The sequence below is a fragment of the Molothrus ater genome (assembly GCF_012460135.2).
Source record: "Molothrus ater isolate BHLD 08-10-18 breed brown headed cowbird chromosome Z unlocalized genomic scaffold, BPBGC_Mater_1.1 matZ_random_MA35, whole genome shotgun sequence".
NCBI classification, from domain to species: domain Eukaryota; kingdom Metazoa; phylum Chordata; class Aves; order Passeriformes; family Icteridae; genus Molothrus; species Molothrus ater.
The window spans coordinates 3,333,362-3,352,822 of NW_023416471.2; the positions used below are offsets into that span (position 1 = coordinate 3,333,362).

The window sequence follows — 19,461 nt, forward strand, 5'->3', positions numbered from 1 at the left end:
TTCTTTCAATAGAGACAATAACATAAATAGGCTGCCATGTAGAATACTGAGATTTGGAAGCAAAAAAACTAATTCTGAAGAGTAAGCCTAGAAAGAAATTTTCAAAGCTGAACAAGGCTTTCAGTCTTTACCCTCCATCTGCTCAGTAAAAATGAAATAAAAATAAACAATATTCCTCAGTGATAAGATGCTCTGACTGCAGACATAAGGAAAGGCTTTTTACATTACCAGAAGAGTGAGGGATAACTGAAAGGAAAAGTTGGCATCTTGTTATCTGATCATATTCTGAAATGCCTTAAGTTTTTATGTCTCATTTGCTAACATATTGTTCAGTTTCACACACTATTTACACAAAAGATTCAATACTAAAACAGATAGAAAAATAAAACTTTTACCTGTCTTCATCTTTGTGGGACATTAAGTAATGTGTGTTGTGGTCTTCAAACTCATTCCAAAAAGCACTGTCACTTAGAACATTGTTTTGTACTCGAGCTAGTGCATTTCTTCTTAAGTCTATTTCTATGTTCTTTTGATGACTGCGCATTCTTGAGAGAAAGAACATACCAGAACTCATCTCATCTTTGCCATCTCTCAAGGGACACTCAGGATCGCACTGCTGGACATCAGCAGTTCCAATTCTCCTCCAGGAATCATTTTCCTCTTCATCATCACTAGGGAGATGTTTTTCTCTCTCCAGTTGTTTAGCAGTATTTTGTTTTCTAATTTTAGGTCTCACTACTAGTTCAGATGAATTTTCTTGGTCAGACTCTCCATCACAGATGTTTAATACATCAGCAACTGGTACAGGGGTTCCAATTCCTACATCCACTATATGTTTTATCTGCTGTGTTTCATAACTGTCATCACCCAGGCTAATTTTTGGTGTAGCTTCATCTTCAGTGGATTTAGGTCTCCTATTGCTTGGACATGCCAAAGACGGTCGTGCTTCTTCGCAACTTTCTTTATAAACACTGTGGTTGAAAGCAGAGAGTCGGGACTGTAAGTCATTAATAGACTCCATGTCTTTTTCACACTGAGAAAGTATGTTATCTAGTCTTCCCTGAATTAGACCTGCTGCTTCTCTTATCCAAGAATATTTGTCTAGAGCATCCTCTTCTTCTCCATCACTGCTATCTGGCTCATAAGAGTCAATGTTTACAAAAGCAATTCCATTTTTACCGTTCAAATCATTATGCCCTCCAGGCATGTGTTCTGCAACGTCCTCAGATTTTTCATTAGGATTCATCAGGTCCCGTGAGGTTTGGTTGCCTTCTAGGCCATAACAGAATACAGAAAATGGTGATGTTTGGCTTGATGCACTTTGGCTAACAGGTTCTCTAGTGCCAGCATCTTTTGACAAAGGCTCAGAAACTTGAACTAATGGACTAGAATCTTCAGAGAAAGCTGTAAGAAAGAATGCACTGGAATAATCAAATCCAACAGAAATATTCTTGTCTACAACTGCTCATTTAAAAAGAAGGGATAAGTTACTAGGACTGTCGTACAAAGTGATAGAAACATTTATCAGAGATGCAGTCATTCTTCAGTAATATATTTACCTTCTCATTTATACAAACTAAGCCTATAGAAATAGATCTAAATTATACAATTCCAGCTACAGATGTGATAGGGAAAAAAGTATTAAAGGAACACATACACAAGCAGAATTTTTACATTGTTTATATATAAGATAACAGGCAAACTGAATGAACCTTTCTCTCCATACTGGAATATCCATTCATTAACCGGCTAAATTGTGCCTTCTGCCACACTCAGATAAAGTCACTTATTGCTACTATAAATTACATACTAAAAGAACTGTAATTTTTACCTGCACCTTTGAGTGCAACTCCTCTTAAGAAGAAAATAGCAGGGTTGAATGTGGTATTACAGGTAATAGCTGCTTCATAACAAATGCATTTTAGTTATATTACACTTGAACAACTCTTGCATAAAGGGACAATAAACATCAAACCTAGCAGCAAGAGTTAAAGAAGGTAAAAACATCTATACTACTGCTACTACAAAATCAATACTTTTCAAGTAATTTTTGAACTCCTAACCAAGGCAATAGTCCAGACTTTTTTGTCCAAAATCTCATCTAAATCATTAGATGAGGTTCCATTACTTGGTTGGTGAATTCCTGGCACTGGAATCTTATGAGAGCTATGCCCCTCAGCACTAGGAGTCTGGCTTCTAGGAAATAATACTGTATCTAATTAGAATCTTGAAGCTCCTCCACAAAATTGCTATGAGCCAAGGCTGGTAGGCAGGCCCCTCTAGAGATCATCTACTCCATTCCTCTTGCTCAAGCAGAGTCACATATATTGAGTTACCAAGGATCAAATCCAGTCATATATTTAATATTATAAATAATATCTCCTCCTACCCATCTTCAACAGTTTCTTAGGTTCCTAAAGCACCTCGATGGTAACTTCATGGTGCAGGCATTAAAGGGGAGTGTGCAACTAGGAGAGGTACCCTCCTTGATTTATTGCTTGATAACAGAGGGTCTCATGACCCAAGTAGAGACTGTTGACAGTCTTGGCCACAGTGAACATGATGTCATAGAGTTCCAAGTCTCTGCTGACAGAAGAAAAAGTAAAAACTTCAACTCTGGACATGAGAGCAGACTTCAGGCTGCTCAGAGAACTAGTTAGTGAGATTCTGGGAAAATGCTTTGGAAGGTGCTGAGGTCAGTGCTGGTCACTTTCTAAGGACCATGTCCCAAGGGCACAGGAACATGTGATTCCAAAAATGCTGGAAGTCAAGCAAGTGAGGCAGAAGGCTGGCTTGGATGATCAGGGATCTTCTTTTGGAGCTAAAGCAAGAAAAGAAGGTGTATGGCCAGTGGAAGCAAAAGCCAGGTGACATGGGAGGAATACAGAGATGCTGCTGCCACTCTAGGGAGAAAATTAATGTGTCCAAAGCTCAGTTGGGGTTGATGCAGGCCAGAAACACAGGGGACAATAAAAAGAGTTTTATTAAGTATGCCAGTAGCAAAGGCAGTGCAGGAATAACATAAGCCCATTACAGGATGAGGATGGTCACCTCACAGACAAGGACAGAGACAAGGCAGAATTGTTAAATGATTTCGTTGCCCATCTTCAAGACTGATGAAGACAGGATGACCAAGGAGGCCCCAGTACCTGATCTGGAGAATGATCAACTCAGTCAATCCTGAACTTGTATGGGATCTGCTGCTCCTGCTGAATCTCTGTAAGTTTATAAGGCCTGATGGGATTCATCTGAAGGTAGTCAACTAGTCACAGCAAGGCCTCTCACAATGATTTTTGAACAATTCTGGGAAACTGCAGAGGTCCCAGCTAACTGGACCATAATAATGCTGTCCCGGTTTTCAAGGAGGGCAAGGATGACCCTGGAAAGGCAGGCCTGTCAGTCCACTTCAGTGACTGATAAAAATCACAGAGATGACTATTCTGGTGTAGTGAAAAACCTGAAGGAAATGCAGCCACTGGTCACAGTCACCACAGCTTCATAAAGGCAAAATCCTGCCTGTCAAACCTAATTTCCTTTCATGACAAGGTATCCCACCTATTGGACAAGGGAACCAGTTCATGTAATCTTTATGGATTTTAGCAAAGCTTTTGATGCTGCCTCACATAGCATCCTTCTGGACAAAACACCCAGCACACAGATGCATAAACACATCATGTGATGGGTGAGTAACTGGCTCATGGGTCAGGCACAAAAGGTGACAGTGAATGGAGTGAAACCACACTGGTGACCTGTAACTAGTGGAATTCCACAGGGCTCCATCCTCATCCTTGTGCTCTTCAGATCTTCATAAAAAACTAAGACACAGGACTCAAGGTACATTAAGTAAGTTTGCTGATGACACTAAATTGGGATGCTGGAGAGCAGCACAGGAGATCCTGGTCAATGGCAAGTTCAACATGTGTAAGCAGTGCCCTGGCAGCCAGGAGGGTCAGTCCTGTCCTGGGGGCATCAGGCCCAGCATCACCAGCTGGGCAAGGGAGGGGATTGTCCCACTCTGCTCTGGGGCAGCCTCATGTAAGGTGGGGGGGGCAGTTTTGGGTACCACAATGTAAGATGTAAAGATATTAGACAATGTCTAAAGGAGGGCCAAGAAGATTGATGAGGAACCAATAGGGGGAAGACACACAAGGAGCAGCTGAGGTCACTTGGTCTGCTCATCTTGGAGAAGAGGAAACTGAGAGAAGATCTCACGGGGGTCTGCAAGAACCCCAGAGAGGAAGAGGAGGGGCAGACCCTGATCTCTTCTCTGGGGTACAGTAACAGGACCCAAGGGAATGTCCTGATCTTGCGTCAGAGCAGGTTTAGTCTCAGTATCAGGTAAAGGTTCTTGCCCCAAAGGGTGTTTGGGCACTGGAACAGACTCCCCAGGGCAGTGGTCACAGCACCAGCCTAACCAAGTGCAAGAAGTGTTTGGACAATGCTCTCAGGCCCCACAGAGTGATTCTTGGGGATGTCCTATAGCCAGGAATTGGACTCAATGATGCTTGTGAAATATGCTATGCTGCATATTCAGAAAATATGCAGCATTTTAGGTAATACCTATCCACCCAAATATAACAACAGATGGGGAAAAATGTAGCCTAGTGGAGACAAAGAAAGTAAATCAATCCAAAATGGTTCTGTAAGATAAATTTGAAGAGTTGCAATATACACACAAACACATGTAAAGGAAAGGCATTTTGTTATTAAACTACTTTACATACAAAGCAACTGTATTGGGAACAGGGAATTTCTAATGACCCATAAAATAACTGCATGCATCTCTGTGTAACTGAAAAAAGAAATGTGGTAGCATTATATAGAGATGCCACTCCAGACTCAACACTGCCTTACAGGAAATAGACCTTTAACTAGATGAAAGTATAAAAAAATGTATGAAGCAAGGACAACAGTAAACACACTTCAATTACAACAAATTAAAACCACCCTTGCATACAACGCTAAAACAGCACTATACCATTATCATTTAAAAAGAAAAAAAATTAGAATAAGAAAGCAGTTTCAAAATAGTCTAAAGGGAAGGAGGATGAAAAAAGTTACCTTGTAGAGCAATAGAATCACTTATGCTGGAAAAGACCACTAATGTATCAAGTGCAACCTTAAATCTAACACTGCCAAGACTATGTATGCACACCTTTTATGGACTACGAGGAACTGACAACTGCCACTTTTCTGGGCAGCCTCTTTCAATGACTGGCAAACCCTCTGGTGAACATATTTTCCCTAAAAGCCAATTAAACCTCCTCTGGTGCAATCTGAAGCCCTTTTTTCTTGTTCCATCACTTGTTATTGGGCAGAAAGAACCACACCTGACTCACTCCAGCCTCCACTCAGGCAATTGTACAGAGCAGGAAGGTCCCTCAAACCTCCTTTTCTTCAGGCTGAACACCCCCAGCTCCCTCAGCTGCTCTTCATTTGACTTGTACTCCAGACCCTTCCCCAGCCCTGCTGCCCTTCTCTGGACACATTCCAGCCCCTCAATGTCCTTCCTGCACTGAGGGGTCCAGAACTGGACACATCACTTGAGCTGTAACCAAACCAGTGCCCAGCACAGGGGGATTGCCACTGCCCTGGTGCCACACTATTGCTGACACAGGCCAGGCATCCTTGCCCACCTGGGCACACTGATGGCTCATACTCAGACAGTGTTGAGAAGTACCTCCAAGTCCTTTCCCTCCAGGCACTTTCAAAGATCTAAGGCTATATCAAATAAGGTTTTTTAAGCTGAAAACCTCAGACAAAGAAATGGGACCATATTTCTAATCCAATAAGGGATTCTGTATTCCTCTATTAAATTATTATTCAGATGCTAATGTCACAGAAGGCATTTTGGTAAATAATAACATCCAATATGCATTAAACAAGAAAGGAAAGTGGTCTAACTGGTATACACAAAAATAAAAGGAACTTTTAAAGATGTTTTAGGGGCTTAAACCAATTTTCACTATGGTTGACAAAGAGAACAACCTGGTTCATGATGCATCAAATATTTCACAGCCTCATTCTAAACAGAAGGTTAGAATCGGCATTTTCTTCCAAATGTGAATTTTAATTTGGAGAGAAAATAATTTGAACTAAACAATGCTACTGTTTTCTAGTTTATTAGAATGCATTAACTCATTATGAATGTTCTTCAAGCAAAACTACATAGCCTAATACAGATTTATTAGATTACTTATATTTTATAGAATGAAATTTAGTATAAAAGCAAATTAAAGACACAAGAAATGTACTTTTCATGTTATTTAAGTGGCTCAATAACATGAGCCTCTTATATGGCTCTCATTGTGCCTTTCTCCTCCAGCCCCAAGCATCCCAGTTTGCAATAAAATGGCACATACACAAAGATATGTACATACATAAAGAATTCTCTTTCTGAACATCTTCCAATTCTAATTGTTTGCAGTCATCATTCTGTTGATGTCCATCTATGTCTTGATTATTCAAAAATGGTCTAAACCCAACAAAGGAATGTCTTCTTCCACTTGTAAAAGTCTGATATGCTCCTGCAGGTTTGAGCCAGGCAGTTTTACCAAGTCCTTGGCCCATTGCTACACAAGATTATGGAGGAAAGAAAAAGACAGAGATATTTGTTAAACAACAATTTGTCTTTGCAGTTTCTCTCTCCCCTAGAAGTTTGATAGACGTTTTTATCAAGGAATTTTACAATATGATTATTAAGAACATAGAGTGCTCTGGGTCGATATGTTATGAAAGCATGTAACTGAGTTTTCATCTACACTGAATAATATTGACAAACACTGATTGTACCCCCATCTTAACATGTTTTTAGTACATAACAGAGACTTAATAATTTGGTTTTTTAAAAATCAATCCCAGATGTCCCAGCTTTTTTTTTTTCCAGCCTGTTCATAAATCTGACGCAACACAAATCAGCTTGCAGAAAAGATTTGCAAGCACTACAATGAAAAATCCTTCAGGTAATACAGCACAATTCAAGCAGCTCTAGCTAGCTTATCTTTGTGACTGGAAAAGTATAATTAATCAAATCACACCTAACATGAAAGTGAGGGAAAAGGCTTTATTCTTACTGCTAGAGGTAGTATGTTCAGGCATGGCCATACAAAGCATTGCCCAATTGCCCACACACTGCTTCTTCTTGCAGCAGTTTTTCATGATAATGAAGCTTACAGCTTTTACCAAGGAAATACAGGATAAGGAGTAAAAAGGAACTTGAGAAATGGTGGTAAAAGGCTGCCAATATTGTAATAAAGAGAGATTTTAATACAGCAGTATTCTCAGGATTAATAATCTAACACAAGGGTTCATGCCCAAAAGCTGTTGCTTGTACAAATGCAATTAGAAGTTCACTATTTCAGTTATACAGTGACTTCTTTGTGCCCCTCTAAGTCACTTTTAATCTTTAGTAGATATGGAATTAAAAAGTTTCTGTTCTTGAAACTCACCAAATTTAACAGTTAACATTAAAGACAAGGAAGATAAAGCTTGCAACCATTAATATAGAGTATTATAAACTTCAGAAAAATATGAAAGATTTTTTATTTCCTGGCTGTGCAACTAATCTCTCCATTACACTTACAAAGAGTGTCTATGGGCAGAGACATATGAAAGAGATTGAACCTTGGAAGAAAAAAAACTAGCAAGTATCTGAGGCCTTTTTTTACTTATTCATCTATGAAGCTCTATGTAGTTTGATTACACATCATTTTCCCTGGAAATATTTTTGAGTATTTGTCCAGACCTGCCCATCCTACATTAAAAACCAGAACCTAAAATGTTTGTTTTGTTATTAACTATACAATTCTTGCAATCTTTAGAAAGGTGAAAACTCTGGCATCTTTGCAAAACAAAAATCCTGGCAACTAATGCAAGAAATAACAGGACTGACAATTCATTTTCCTATCTAGTCAGCCAGTAGTTAATATTTTTATTAAGTCAACCAGCAAGTTATTTATTTTCAACCAAGCTCTGACAATTCTGAAATTTCCCTTCATTACAACATGGTTGGTCAGCAGACTGCCAGAAGGAGCTGACAATTAGCAGCCACATCCAAATCTGCACACTAAAATCCAATAGTTAAATTAGCAAATCAGAGTAGCAATGCAGAAATCTGTTCTCAAACAAGTGTTTGAAACAAACAAGGTAAAAATACAACAAAATTGCATCACTCTTAATTTCATTTTGTTCTCTAAAACATCAGTATTGTTCAAAAACAAATGTCCACTCAACAGAGTCAAGCTCTCTGAATGCAAATGTTTCATTTTTAAAAAACTGATGTTGACAAAATTAAAATTTAATGCACTACATTTTTTGTTCCAAAAAATGCTCTCGCATACAGAGTCTCTCATCATGTATTCAGCTGTCTCTAGAAGATAGAGCAGGCAGTTATTATTCTTCTGTCCTGGGAAAGACTTACCGGGTAAAGACAGTGAAAGTTTTCACCACTTACTGGAGGTATGGTTGTCACATTTGGTTTTTAGGAGAGGCTAACTTCCACCCAAATACAAAATATCTAAAAATAAGAGATGGAGGCATGAACTTATTTACCTACATGCTTAAAATCAGCAGCATTTAGCCACATGAATGCAGAGACGAATTTACAAGAAACCCTTCACACAATGAAGCTGTGAAACACATTATCCTCTCTCAGGTATTTCTTCCAGACTAGCTCAACCTAAGGAGTGGGTACTGCTTCAGAAGGTCTGTTCATTAGACCTGTTCAAAGCACATCCAATAGTCCCTGATGTATCTGCAAAACTGACCAGTCTTAGAGAAGCAACGCAACAGTGAATAAATAACAAAGGTATAGGGCAAACGAGATAATTATTCACGTCTCTGGCTGAAGATGGTCACATACACATCTCCATACTTCCAGAACATTATTAGAGTCACCTGAATTCCTCAAAAGGATCATGAACAGGAAAGCATTTTGGATTACCAGCACTGATTAAAAAAAATGGGAGTGATTGTCTCATAAAATGCACAGTTCACAAACACGTAGGTCCAGCCTTTAACAGGCACTGCCTTAATCACTGACAGAGTGGTGTGCTTCCTCTACTTCTACCAACACTGCACTAAGGACACCACTCTCTAGAGACAGCAAATTATAGTGTGTAGCACAGAAAGCCTCCAAATCTAGACCAAATCCTAACCTACTTGTCCTCTTCCACAGAATTTAAAAAAGGAAAAAAAATCCCCCTTTTTCCAGATAGTGCGTTGAAGTGTTCAAGATTAGAGTAGATGCATGCCTTCAAGTGTTCACAATGTAGCACTGTAATTTAAGTTACAGAAATCATCCATGTTCTTGACCACAATACTACATAAAAAAAAAATCTCAAACTGATTTACAGAGCTACATGTAGGACTGGAATTTCCTGCTCAGATGGATGCTGGCAGGATCCTGTCTTCACCCACTGAAACTTGGTCACCTCCCTTTACTTTCCTCACCATTACCTTGTATTCCCTTCTATCTTCTCAACTCCATCACATCCTGTGCACTAGTGACAAGAGCAGCAGCTCTCTTGGGTCAAGGAGTGCATGACTGAGGGCCATGAAGGTGATCTGAGGCTAGAGCACCCCTCCTATGAAGACAGGCTGAGAGAGCTGGGGCTGTTCTGCCTGGAAAAGGCTCCAGGAAGACCTTATAGCAACCTTCCAGTACGTAAAGTGGGGCTACAAGAGAGCTGGAGAGGGACTTCTTACAGTAGGCCTATTACACAGAAGGAAAAAGCTTGGCAGAATGTGACTGAGGGGCCCAGAGGGGATTGGGCAAGAAGTTGGAAGGAAACAGTTCCAAGTTTCTCCTGCTGCAGGAAGTATTTAACTAGCCCTTTTTTTTTTCTTTTAAGAAATGTGAAGTTAGTCTCAAATACTTCTAAGAAGTATATTTGCAATCTTTTAACAAATAATTTTTTAAAATGTTCTTCAGATTTTCCTAGATTTTCCTCCAGATTTGTAAAAAAACTTGCATGCACATTCTGGACCCAATCTCAACACTTGACATGGAAATAAAAATAAATCCTTTATCCTCCACAATTGCTCTTTTTTCTTTTATATCCATGAATTACAGAAAATATTTTCTCCTACAAGGCAACAACAGGATTTCACATTCAAAGTTTTAAAAGGGAATGCATTTTATACTGACACGATTACTGTTTTCTAGGTTATCATCTTAAAAAAAATACATCTGCATTTATTCCCAGAAGTGTATGAATTTATTTGGCTGTCAAATGGGCAAAACTGAAAATCAACTCATATTCTTCACACCCTCCCCCATAATTGACTATTTCTGAATCATAACGAAATCATAGCTCTGATCAGCACAAATAAATATTGCAGGAAAAGTATTCAAATTCTTTTAAACTGCATTATCCAAATTTTTTACATGGAACCAGTATTCTACATCTCTTTCTTCCCTGCAGGTATTGAAAGCTTATAAGTGCAGATGAATTTAAAAAAGAAAATAATTAGAATGGAGAATTTTCAGTTTGCTAAGCACCACTGCTCAGGACTGCAAACAGATTACTTCATTTCAGTTAACAGAACGAAGGCACACAATAATCCCAAAAATAAGAGGAATATTTCAATTTAAATAAGTGAAACAACATACTACTGTCACAATTTCCTTCTCTTGCCTCTATGGGCAGATTAACACTGAAATTATTTAATTTTTTTTACAATGCTTACAAGCTTCAGACTACATACACTAGCAGATTAATACTCAAAGCAAAGAATATTCAGTTAAAATTTACTTTTGCGGTCTGGTATTAATCTCAGCCTCAGAAAACCATATACCAGAGTCTAACCCCGGTAGGCAGCTAAGCACCACACAGGTGGTCACTCACTCTCCAACCCAGTCAATTTGGAGAGAGACTAAGAAGGGTAAAAGTGAAAAAACCCATGGGCTGTGATAAAGAGTGTTTTGGAATTTGAGGGTTTTTAGGGAAACAATAAATAAGAAGACAAAGACATAAAAGCAAGGAAAAATGGATAACACAAATAACCCCTAGTTGCTCACCAGCAACCCAACAATGCTCAGACAGTTACGAAGTCACAGCAGCCTGGCCAACCTTCGTCCCCAACCAGCTGAGCGTGATGCCACATGGTCTCGAATAAGCCTCTGGTCAGTTGGGGTCAACTGTCCTGGCTGTGTCCCCTCCAGCTCCTTGTGCACCCCCAACCTTCTCAAAGGTGGAGTAAGAAGCAGAAAAGGGCTTAGCTAGCAATTACAGAAACATCCCTATGTTTTCAACACTGTTTTCAGTCAAACAGAACATTATCCCATGCAAACTCTCGTGTAGAAATTTAGCTCTATCACAGCTTAAAACTGTACACTGGATGATAGGCAAAAATCAAATATTTTTCTTATGGATCCAATCCATTCTACCTTCCTTCCTCAAACTCTCTGATTTAGAAATGACTTAAGTCTCCTCACTATGATATTTGAGAGCACAGCAGCAATTATCTTCATAAGCAGTATCAGCTACAAGTACACTGACAAATGGAATATGCTTCAGGGACATACTTTCCAGGCATTGTCTTTTCATCAGCCTAACAGGTCATTTTGAACTCTCCTTTGAGCTACAGATTCCACTAAGTCAATTTTTTTACTCAATCTAGTTCCCTCTCTCTGTCTGAGGCTGCAAGTAGCCTGTAGCCCAAATTCTCTAAGTTGTCACGCTGGTCCACTACAGATTTATTTTTAAATTAGAATATTGTTTAGTTGTGTTTTTTTACCTCTCACATTACATTTTTAAAAAAATAGACCTCCAAAAACCATGATCATATCAAAATATTCTGATACTGATCTGAGACTCTTCCCAAAAGAGGCAAATGATCACCAGCAAATAAAGAGCAGCTTCCTCCCATTTAAACACTAAATGGTTTCTGTTTTGCATTTCCCTAAAAGCCTGCAGTTTTGCATGCAATTTGTGCCATAAATGCAAAACTGAAGTTCTGAATTATGACAGTCTATCAATATTACACATATTACTATTAGTTTTACAAATAATTAAATTTCTGCATTTACCAAAGCATTAGTCAACATGAAGGCTAAAAGAAAGAAGTTGATTACTATTTTGGACACTGTCCGTATACTCCAAATCATAATAATGACCTCCTATAAACATCATAAACAATTCACGACTCTACCCAAATTACGAAAAAATTTTGCCAGACTTGAAATGGAGCAAGTGCTGCCCCTATACAAACAAGAGCGAATTAAGTGTATACATGAAAGTATCAGTGGTTGCTCTAAAAGAAATGCATTGGATATATTCACAGGACAAGTCACAAATTTTTGTCACAAAAGAGACAAAAATTCTTCAAGTCCAGAACTCCCTTAACAAGTGGAGCCCAGCCATCACCTTCCATACAGAGGTGTCTGAATAGGCAGGTTGCTACAAATAACCAACTTGAGGCAGTTCCTTTCTGTCCTTAAACATCCTCCTAGAGCTGAAGATCCTGCACAGCTCCTCTCATCTAGGCTCTTCTGACCAACATGAGAGCACAGAATCCTCCTAGACTGATGTTTGCGATCTGCTGACTTCAGCCAAGGAGCCAGTTAGGGTGGCTTGCTCTGATGCAGCTTCATGTGTCACTGCAATGGTTGGCTGTCAGGCTCTAAAGCAGCCTGCATTAACTTACTCAGCTCTGACAAATCTTTTTCTTTGAGAGTCTGTCTTCATTTTCAAGAAGCTCAGCAGGCTGTTGCATTAGCACAGCTGAGGTGGCACAACTGAGCCATTCCATTACTGATTTTACACCATTTTCTGAGGGTCTATCTGCTTCAGTGCTATACACAACTCCTGCATTATTTCCAGGATTTTTATACTGACTTGCTCTGACTTCAGCCCAGTTGCCTTTACTTTCTTACACATTACTGTAAATAGTTTGAATGCATCGTTTTCATCTCCCCTGATGAAAATCCTCAATCCTCTGTTTGATCTGATAAACTGACAGCTTTGCCTTACCACTGTAATAATCAGTTTTACAGCTTTTATCCTAACAGCTTCAGCAGAAATTACACATTAAATCTCAAGAGGGAAGATTAAACAACTGCAGTACTAAAAGCTTTTAAAGATGAGGACAATGTGTATGCCATGTACTAACCAAGTAACAGCAAGCCCTATCCTCCCACAGAAAGCTAGCATTTTAACTTTGAGAATAAAAAGCCTAACTTCTCCAGTTGTCCCTGTAGCAATCTATTCTGTTAATACAGAACACTATTATGTGCTGCTAATCATCAGGCAAGCTTTCTTATCTCCCTCCTTCCCCAATATCACAAGTTTTTTTAAGTAATTTTAAGTAGGTGTACTAAACTAAGGGTGCAGAAGTAGCGATTTTTACCCACTACTTGTTGGAAGACATACAGAAATTCAGACACTAACCCCCCACCTCCATATCTCTCCTCTCTTCTGACTTTCACATCTCATATTCTTATTTTAGTTCTGATTATAAGCTTCCCAGAGGAGGAAGCATGTCTCTGGAGGTGAAACACTTCAAATAGAAGCGAATAATCAACAAAATGAAAAGAGCTGTCTACACTTTGAGCAGAACAGATACACTTTTAATTTTGTCAGTGCAGATGACCCCAAAACACTTTAAGAAACCAGAACAATCACTTCCTTTCCTCCTGATAAACACAGCAACTAGAAATGACAAAAGAATCCCAAGGTGGAAGTGCAGGCCCTGGAAATTCTTACATGATGGAGAGATATAATTCATCAGACTAGAAGACCAGAAGATGTGTTTTCACATTGCTATAATCTTCTATAACTGTCTTTATTAATGCAAAATTAACCTAAAACATGTAATCAAGCCTTATTATCAGAAGCAGTAAAAGCAACTTTTAAACCTTTTTTTCAAAGTTTAGAGGTGTTTTGTTTTGTTTGTTGGTTTTTTTTCCCTGAAGAACAGTGAGGTCTCAGCACTTCAAACTCTTCTTCTTTCATAAACTTAATTCTTTATCTTGGATTCAAGGGTAACAAAAGCCTCTGATCCAATCAACAGACAGGAGAGTTCACCTGAAGTGTCATGAAACAGAATCTGAAGTGATTCCAATAAACCTGTGAAGAAGTAAAATCATTCTCAAAAAGAGAAGCATGAGAGATTATTGTCAAGTAGGATAAAACAACTGAGGGAATTACTAAAGGGGGAGCAACTGGCAATGTTCAGCTAAGCAGAAGGACAGTGGAGGATTATAGAGGACCACAATAGACAGAAGTCAAATCATTGCTTCCCTCTGTTTTGGCAAATAGCAACACACAGAGCTGCATTAGAGTGAAAACTACAGGACAGGAAAAGTAACACTTGTATCCTGACCAACAATGTAAATCAGATCTTATGCTCTGCATATAGTTTTAAAACACCATGCTTCAAAAAAGATCACTCTTTTCCCTGACACATAGAAACAATACATGGAAATGACACAAGGGAAATGTTTCTACCTGTAAGGATACTGTATCCCTCAAACAGATTGCCTGGGGAGGCTGAAAAATATCCATCAGAAACACAGCCCAAAGAAAAGTATTCAAACAAACAAACATCGGGTGAAGAATCACTGGGAGGAAGGGCTGGGAAAGAGGAATGCCTGACAAGTTTGAGGTCCTTACCAGCTCCACAGTCATTTCCCTAACCAAAGCTCCAGAATTTCAGATATTTATTCTGCCCCCAGGCTGGAATCACAGTCCTACATACCTACTTTTGGATGGAGTGGAAAATCTGGGGTTTTTTTCCTCCAAACTACTGGTGCTACAACGTGACTACCTATAACTATTTGCTTGTTTTCACACAGAAGATAAATCACAATTTTTATTACTTTTACACTTCTTTTCTTTTCAAAAATGTTTGAAAGGTTACACAATTAATATGCTGTATGAAATTGCACTGGGTTTACTTGGTGTGGTACAAGTACTTTTTTTTTTTTGTCATCTCCTTTTAAAAGACACTACTTTGCACTTAAAGCACTTTATTACAATCCTGGAAGCATATTACAGATCCATTACCTAGGAGCCAAATTTTAGGCCTCAAAAATACTGCTGCAGGATCCTGACAGTACTCTCAGAACCCTACACCACAATTTTTTTAAGCTCCAAACAATAAATATCTGATTCACCAGACACATAATGAATAAAGATCTATTTAACATATGAAGTTGACTATAGCACCACCAAAACAAAAGGCAGATTTTGCTACTGTTTAAAAGCACCTGGGTTAGGGAAACTTCTCTTGAATGTTTTGGAACATTCTGACACTAAGCTGACATGATAGGAAACTTTGGTATAACCAATTATCACTAATCTCCTAAGAAATAATCCACAATCCTCAAAATCACTTCTCTGTATTACACTTTTCTACAGTATCAACTAACGGCATAATTTAAATCTCAAATTTGTTATGATCTTGAATTTTCTTTTCCCTGCTTTGCTTCTAGCAGAGAGATATTGACGATGTTACAGCAATACATAAAAATCACAGGGGACTTCAGAATCTGAAACACAAACTTTTCAGATTCTGTTTTAATAATTTTTAAGGACACACAGACATGTGCCACATGGAATTCTCTCTGCTTCCACACTCACATATTTAGTTACCTGAAATGTTGATAAGGATTTAGTATAAAAACATCACACTGTAAATTAATCAAATTTGAAAAGCTGTTTTAAAACTACTCAGAATGATTAATGCCATTAGCAGCAGAATTTATAAGTATTTTTTCCCCATCACAACACATGAGCATTTAGTAATTTACATGACCATCCACTCTGTCATCCTAGCACAGTATTGCACTCATTACTACGAGCTCATCAATAATTACCTCAATTTCCCATATAAATAAGTCATTGCCCTGCTCCACATAAACAGACAGCCAGGTGTGGCCTGTATGACAACTTAGGCTCTTGTAAGAATTACTGCATTTTGCACCTTGACACCTCAAATAACTGCCCCCCAATTAAATGTGCACAGCACCACTACAAGAGCTTCAGGACATTCCCTTAATAAACTGCATGGTGAGTTTTGTTTGAGTCCAGGCTATCAAAACCACAGAAGCTGAAGTTCCAGACACTGGTTCAGGTGAGTGTGTCCTTTAGGGACAATCACAGTGCCCCCTATCCATGGATGTTCTGAACAGAAGGCTGAGATGAGCTCATTGTCCTTCTCTAGTAGTCAGGGTTTATCTGCTTATTCCACATTTGAAGCTGTTTCTGTAACTTGAGTGTTTATTGCACAGTAGTAACTGAAGTCTTTAAACATATTTTCCAACTGAAATAAATGCAAAGTAGCCCTTTAGAACCTATAAACGTACACTATTAAACATAGAGATACAGGATTGCTGAAGCACCACTGCAACTGAAGTAGGCTCTATTGGATTCATACACATAGCCACTAAAATGCAGGGGGCTTATTACTGTATCAGTGAATTAAATTAATTAAAACCAATTTGTTCTCCCTATTTTTCAAAATACTATTCAAAATACTATTAGGACAAGCCTTGAGAGAATGGTAAGTTATATGGTCACATCTCCAAACAACATCCACACCTCCAATTACCTAAGATGCCAAATAAACGTGACTCATCCCGCAACCACCTGCCTGCCCCAAAAACAGCCCTACTGCTGTACAGCACAGTAATACTTTTGGTTTCATTCAAGCCTTCCTAAGAATCCAAGAATCAAAACAAACACAGCTCAACAAGTACTATGGGCCATCAAGGAGATTACTGTGTAAAAATGGTAACAATGCCATATCAACTTTTTGCAATAAATACCCATTACAGTGTTTGGGGAAGTCATGCAGTACATCCCATCAGTGTTTTTCACTTGCTATGCTAAACTACTTTTGTAAAGGCACACCTCTTCCTAGGATCAGTTATCTTAACAAGGCAACAATTCATGAGTATTTCTTACTTAGATGAGGTTTTGATCTGTCAGGAACTCTTGCACCTTACTACACTGCCATTCACTCTACCAGTAAAGGAAATTTTAAAAACAGGCCTATTTCACAGAAGTTTTCTCATCCTGCATTTTAATGCAACTTCAAAATAAAGATTTTTGTGAACAACTTTTTTCCAGACTTCTTCCTTTCTTAGTGAGTGAGAGAAAAATAAATTCTGTGAGACGCTGACTCAGCTACAAGAAAACCTATTTTGTTATGCACATTTGCTTACACAATTTTAAATAAACATACTTCTCCCAAATGAAATTTCAAACCATAAAGTATGTATTCTTCATTTCTGCATTAAAGAGAACACTAACAGTCTGACACCATTCTTCATTGCTACAGTACACATTTTTTTCTAGATAGTGTGGCAAAAATCCAATCAAAAGTCATTCTTCTAAACTGCTTAACTATATGCACAGACAAATGCAGATCAAGAACTACACTGAAAAAAAATGTGGTGAATATGTTACAGTACATAAAGAGGACCTAAACACAGTCTCTAAGCTTTCAAACACATCCCCTAAAGTACACAGCTTCTAAACTTAGAATAAACTTCCTAAGTTTTTGTGCACCACGGAGATTCATATGCTGTGTCACCCAAATATTTCAGTGTTAATTGACCAGCAGTACCCAGTAAAGCCCATGAGCAGGTCAGGGCATCCTGAGAACACTCAGCTCCACCATAGCCAACACTGCCACGAGCATGCAAGAGAACTTCCAAAGGTGCAGCAGGAGGTGCTGCTTTCCTACAGGTGCAAGAACCATCCCGGGCAGTGTAACTACAGGTTAATTAATTTCACTCGTGCGGAAGAAAAGGCACTGACAAATCCCCCCTGGATTCTGGGCCCAAAGCACGTTCCCTCTGACCCTGCGTTTGAGGGTTGCTCTGCTGGCTCGGACATCCTCTCCTCAAGCAAAGAGAGAAGTGTGAGTGTTTCACAACCTCGCTGGAGCGATGTCAGCGATGTCCCTTGGCCAGTGGCTCTCCTCACACCCGCGGGTGCTCGGATAGCACAGCGCAGACCCCAGGCCAGGACCTCCTCCCCTTTCCCCAGGGTACTGAGTCACCGCCACGGTGGTGTGGGAGAAAAACTAAAAAACACAAGAAAACCCCCAACCAAACAAGAATAAACCAAACCAGCAACAAAGAAAGGAAACTAATTGCAAGCCCTTTGCCCCCGAAGACCTGCTCATGTTTGCTCTGCCGCTGCGCGCCCCGCTGGCTGCCCCGCGCCCACAAACGGTCCCGGCCCCTCACGGACGGGCACTCGCGGGGCCGCCACGGCCCGCCCGCCGTGCCTCCTGACCCACCGGCTGAGGCCCCCGCCCTCGGCCGCAGGCCCGTCCCGGAGGGATGGAGCAAGGCGGCTGCTCCACAGCACAAACGACCGTCACCAGGACCACCAGCGGCCCGACCCGGTGCCCCCGGCCCCCGCCCGCCCCCTTTTATGGGCGCCCTGCGGAGCCGGGCCGGGGCTGGGGCCGCACTCACCCCGCCCACTCCTGCCACCACCTCCCGCCCGCCGCCTCCGCCGCGGCCAATCCCGCCGCCAGCAGCGCCCGCGCCGCCCAATCAGAAGCCAGGGTGGAGGGCAGCGACCAATCTCGAATGAGGAGCGGGGCCCGGGGCGGGGCGCGGCGAGGACTGGGCCGGGCCGGGCCGGGCCGGCAGTGAGGGACGCCGTGCCCGGAGCGCCCCGGATGGGCCTTCGGCTGCTGTTCACCACTGCCACTTCTCACCACTGCCTTGTAGGATTTGCCGTGCTTCAACCCCCGCAGCAGCCCAGCGCCAGGCAGCTGCTCCCTCACTCCCCGCCAGCAGGACTAGGGAGAGAATTGGAAGGGTAAAAACTACAAAACTCATGCATTGAGATACAGACAGTTTATAACAGAGAAAGCAAAAGGCCTGCGCACAAGCAAACCAACACAAGGAATGAATTCCTTGCTTCCCGTTGTTGAGCCATTTCCAGCAGAGGACAGCCTATCACACTAAGGTGACTTGGGAGCACAAACGCCATCAGTCCAAACATCCCACCCTTCCTTCTTCTCCGCACTTTATACTGACTGTGATGCCATATAGTCTGGAATATCCCTTTGGTCAGTTTGGGGTCATCTGTCCTGGCTATGTCCCCTCCCAGCCTCCCAGTAAGGTGATGTGAAAAGCAGGAAAGGCTTTGGCTCTGTGCAATCCCTGCTCAGCAATAACAAAAACATCTCTGAATGATCAGCTCTCTGTTCAGCACAAAACCTTATACTAGACACTGTGAAGAAAACTACCTGAACCCCAGTCAAACCAGCACAGACTTGACTATTAATTTTTATTAATATTAGTCATTCATCAGGGAAATCTCTCAATGTCAGCTTTGTGTGGAATATTTCAACTAAGATAAGCTGAGACTGTTTGACACTCTTATCTGCACAAGCATTCCTACACTCTGTTCCAATGATACACAAAATCAGTTATTGGAAAATAGAAAAAGAAAAAGTATTAGATGATGGCACCCTAACCTGCTTCTA

The 19,461-nt window shown here is 40.3% G+C and overlaps 1 protein-coding gene across 4 annotated transcripts in view; it reads right to left on the bottom strand.

Moving 5' to 3' along the window:
* Window positions 1-18,361, bottom strand: part of PJA2 (praja ring finger ubiquitin ligase 2) — a 74,149-nt gene extending 55,788 nt beyond the window's left edge. For 2 of the 4 annotated variants that reach the window (XM_054518199.1, XM_036403784.2), the window contains exons 1-3: window positions 18,256-18,361; window positions 6,381-6,572; window positions 396-1,404 (exon numbers count right to left, since the gene is read on the bottom strand). In XM_054518199.1, the coding sequence (XP_054374174.1) occupies window positions 396-1,404; window positions 6,381-6,570 (1,199 nt within the window). In that variant the 5' untranslated portion in view covers window positions 6,571-6,572; window positions 18,256-18,361. Of the gene's footprint in view, window positions 1-395; window positions 1,405-6,380; window positions 6,573-13,858; window positions 14,129-18,255 lie in introns of those variants that run through there. The other 2 variants (XM_036403783.1, XM_054518198.1) reach the window with 2 other exon arrangements.
* Between the last annotated feature and the right edge of the window lie 1,100 nt (window positions 18,362-19,461).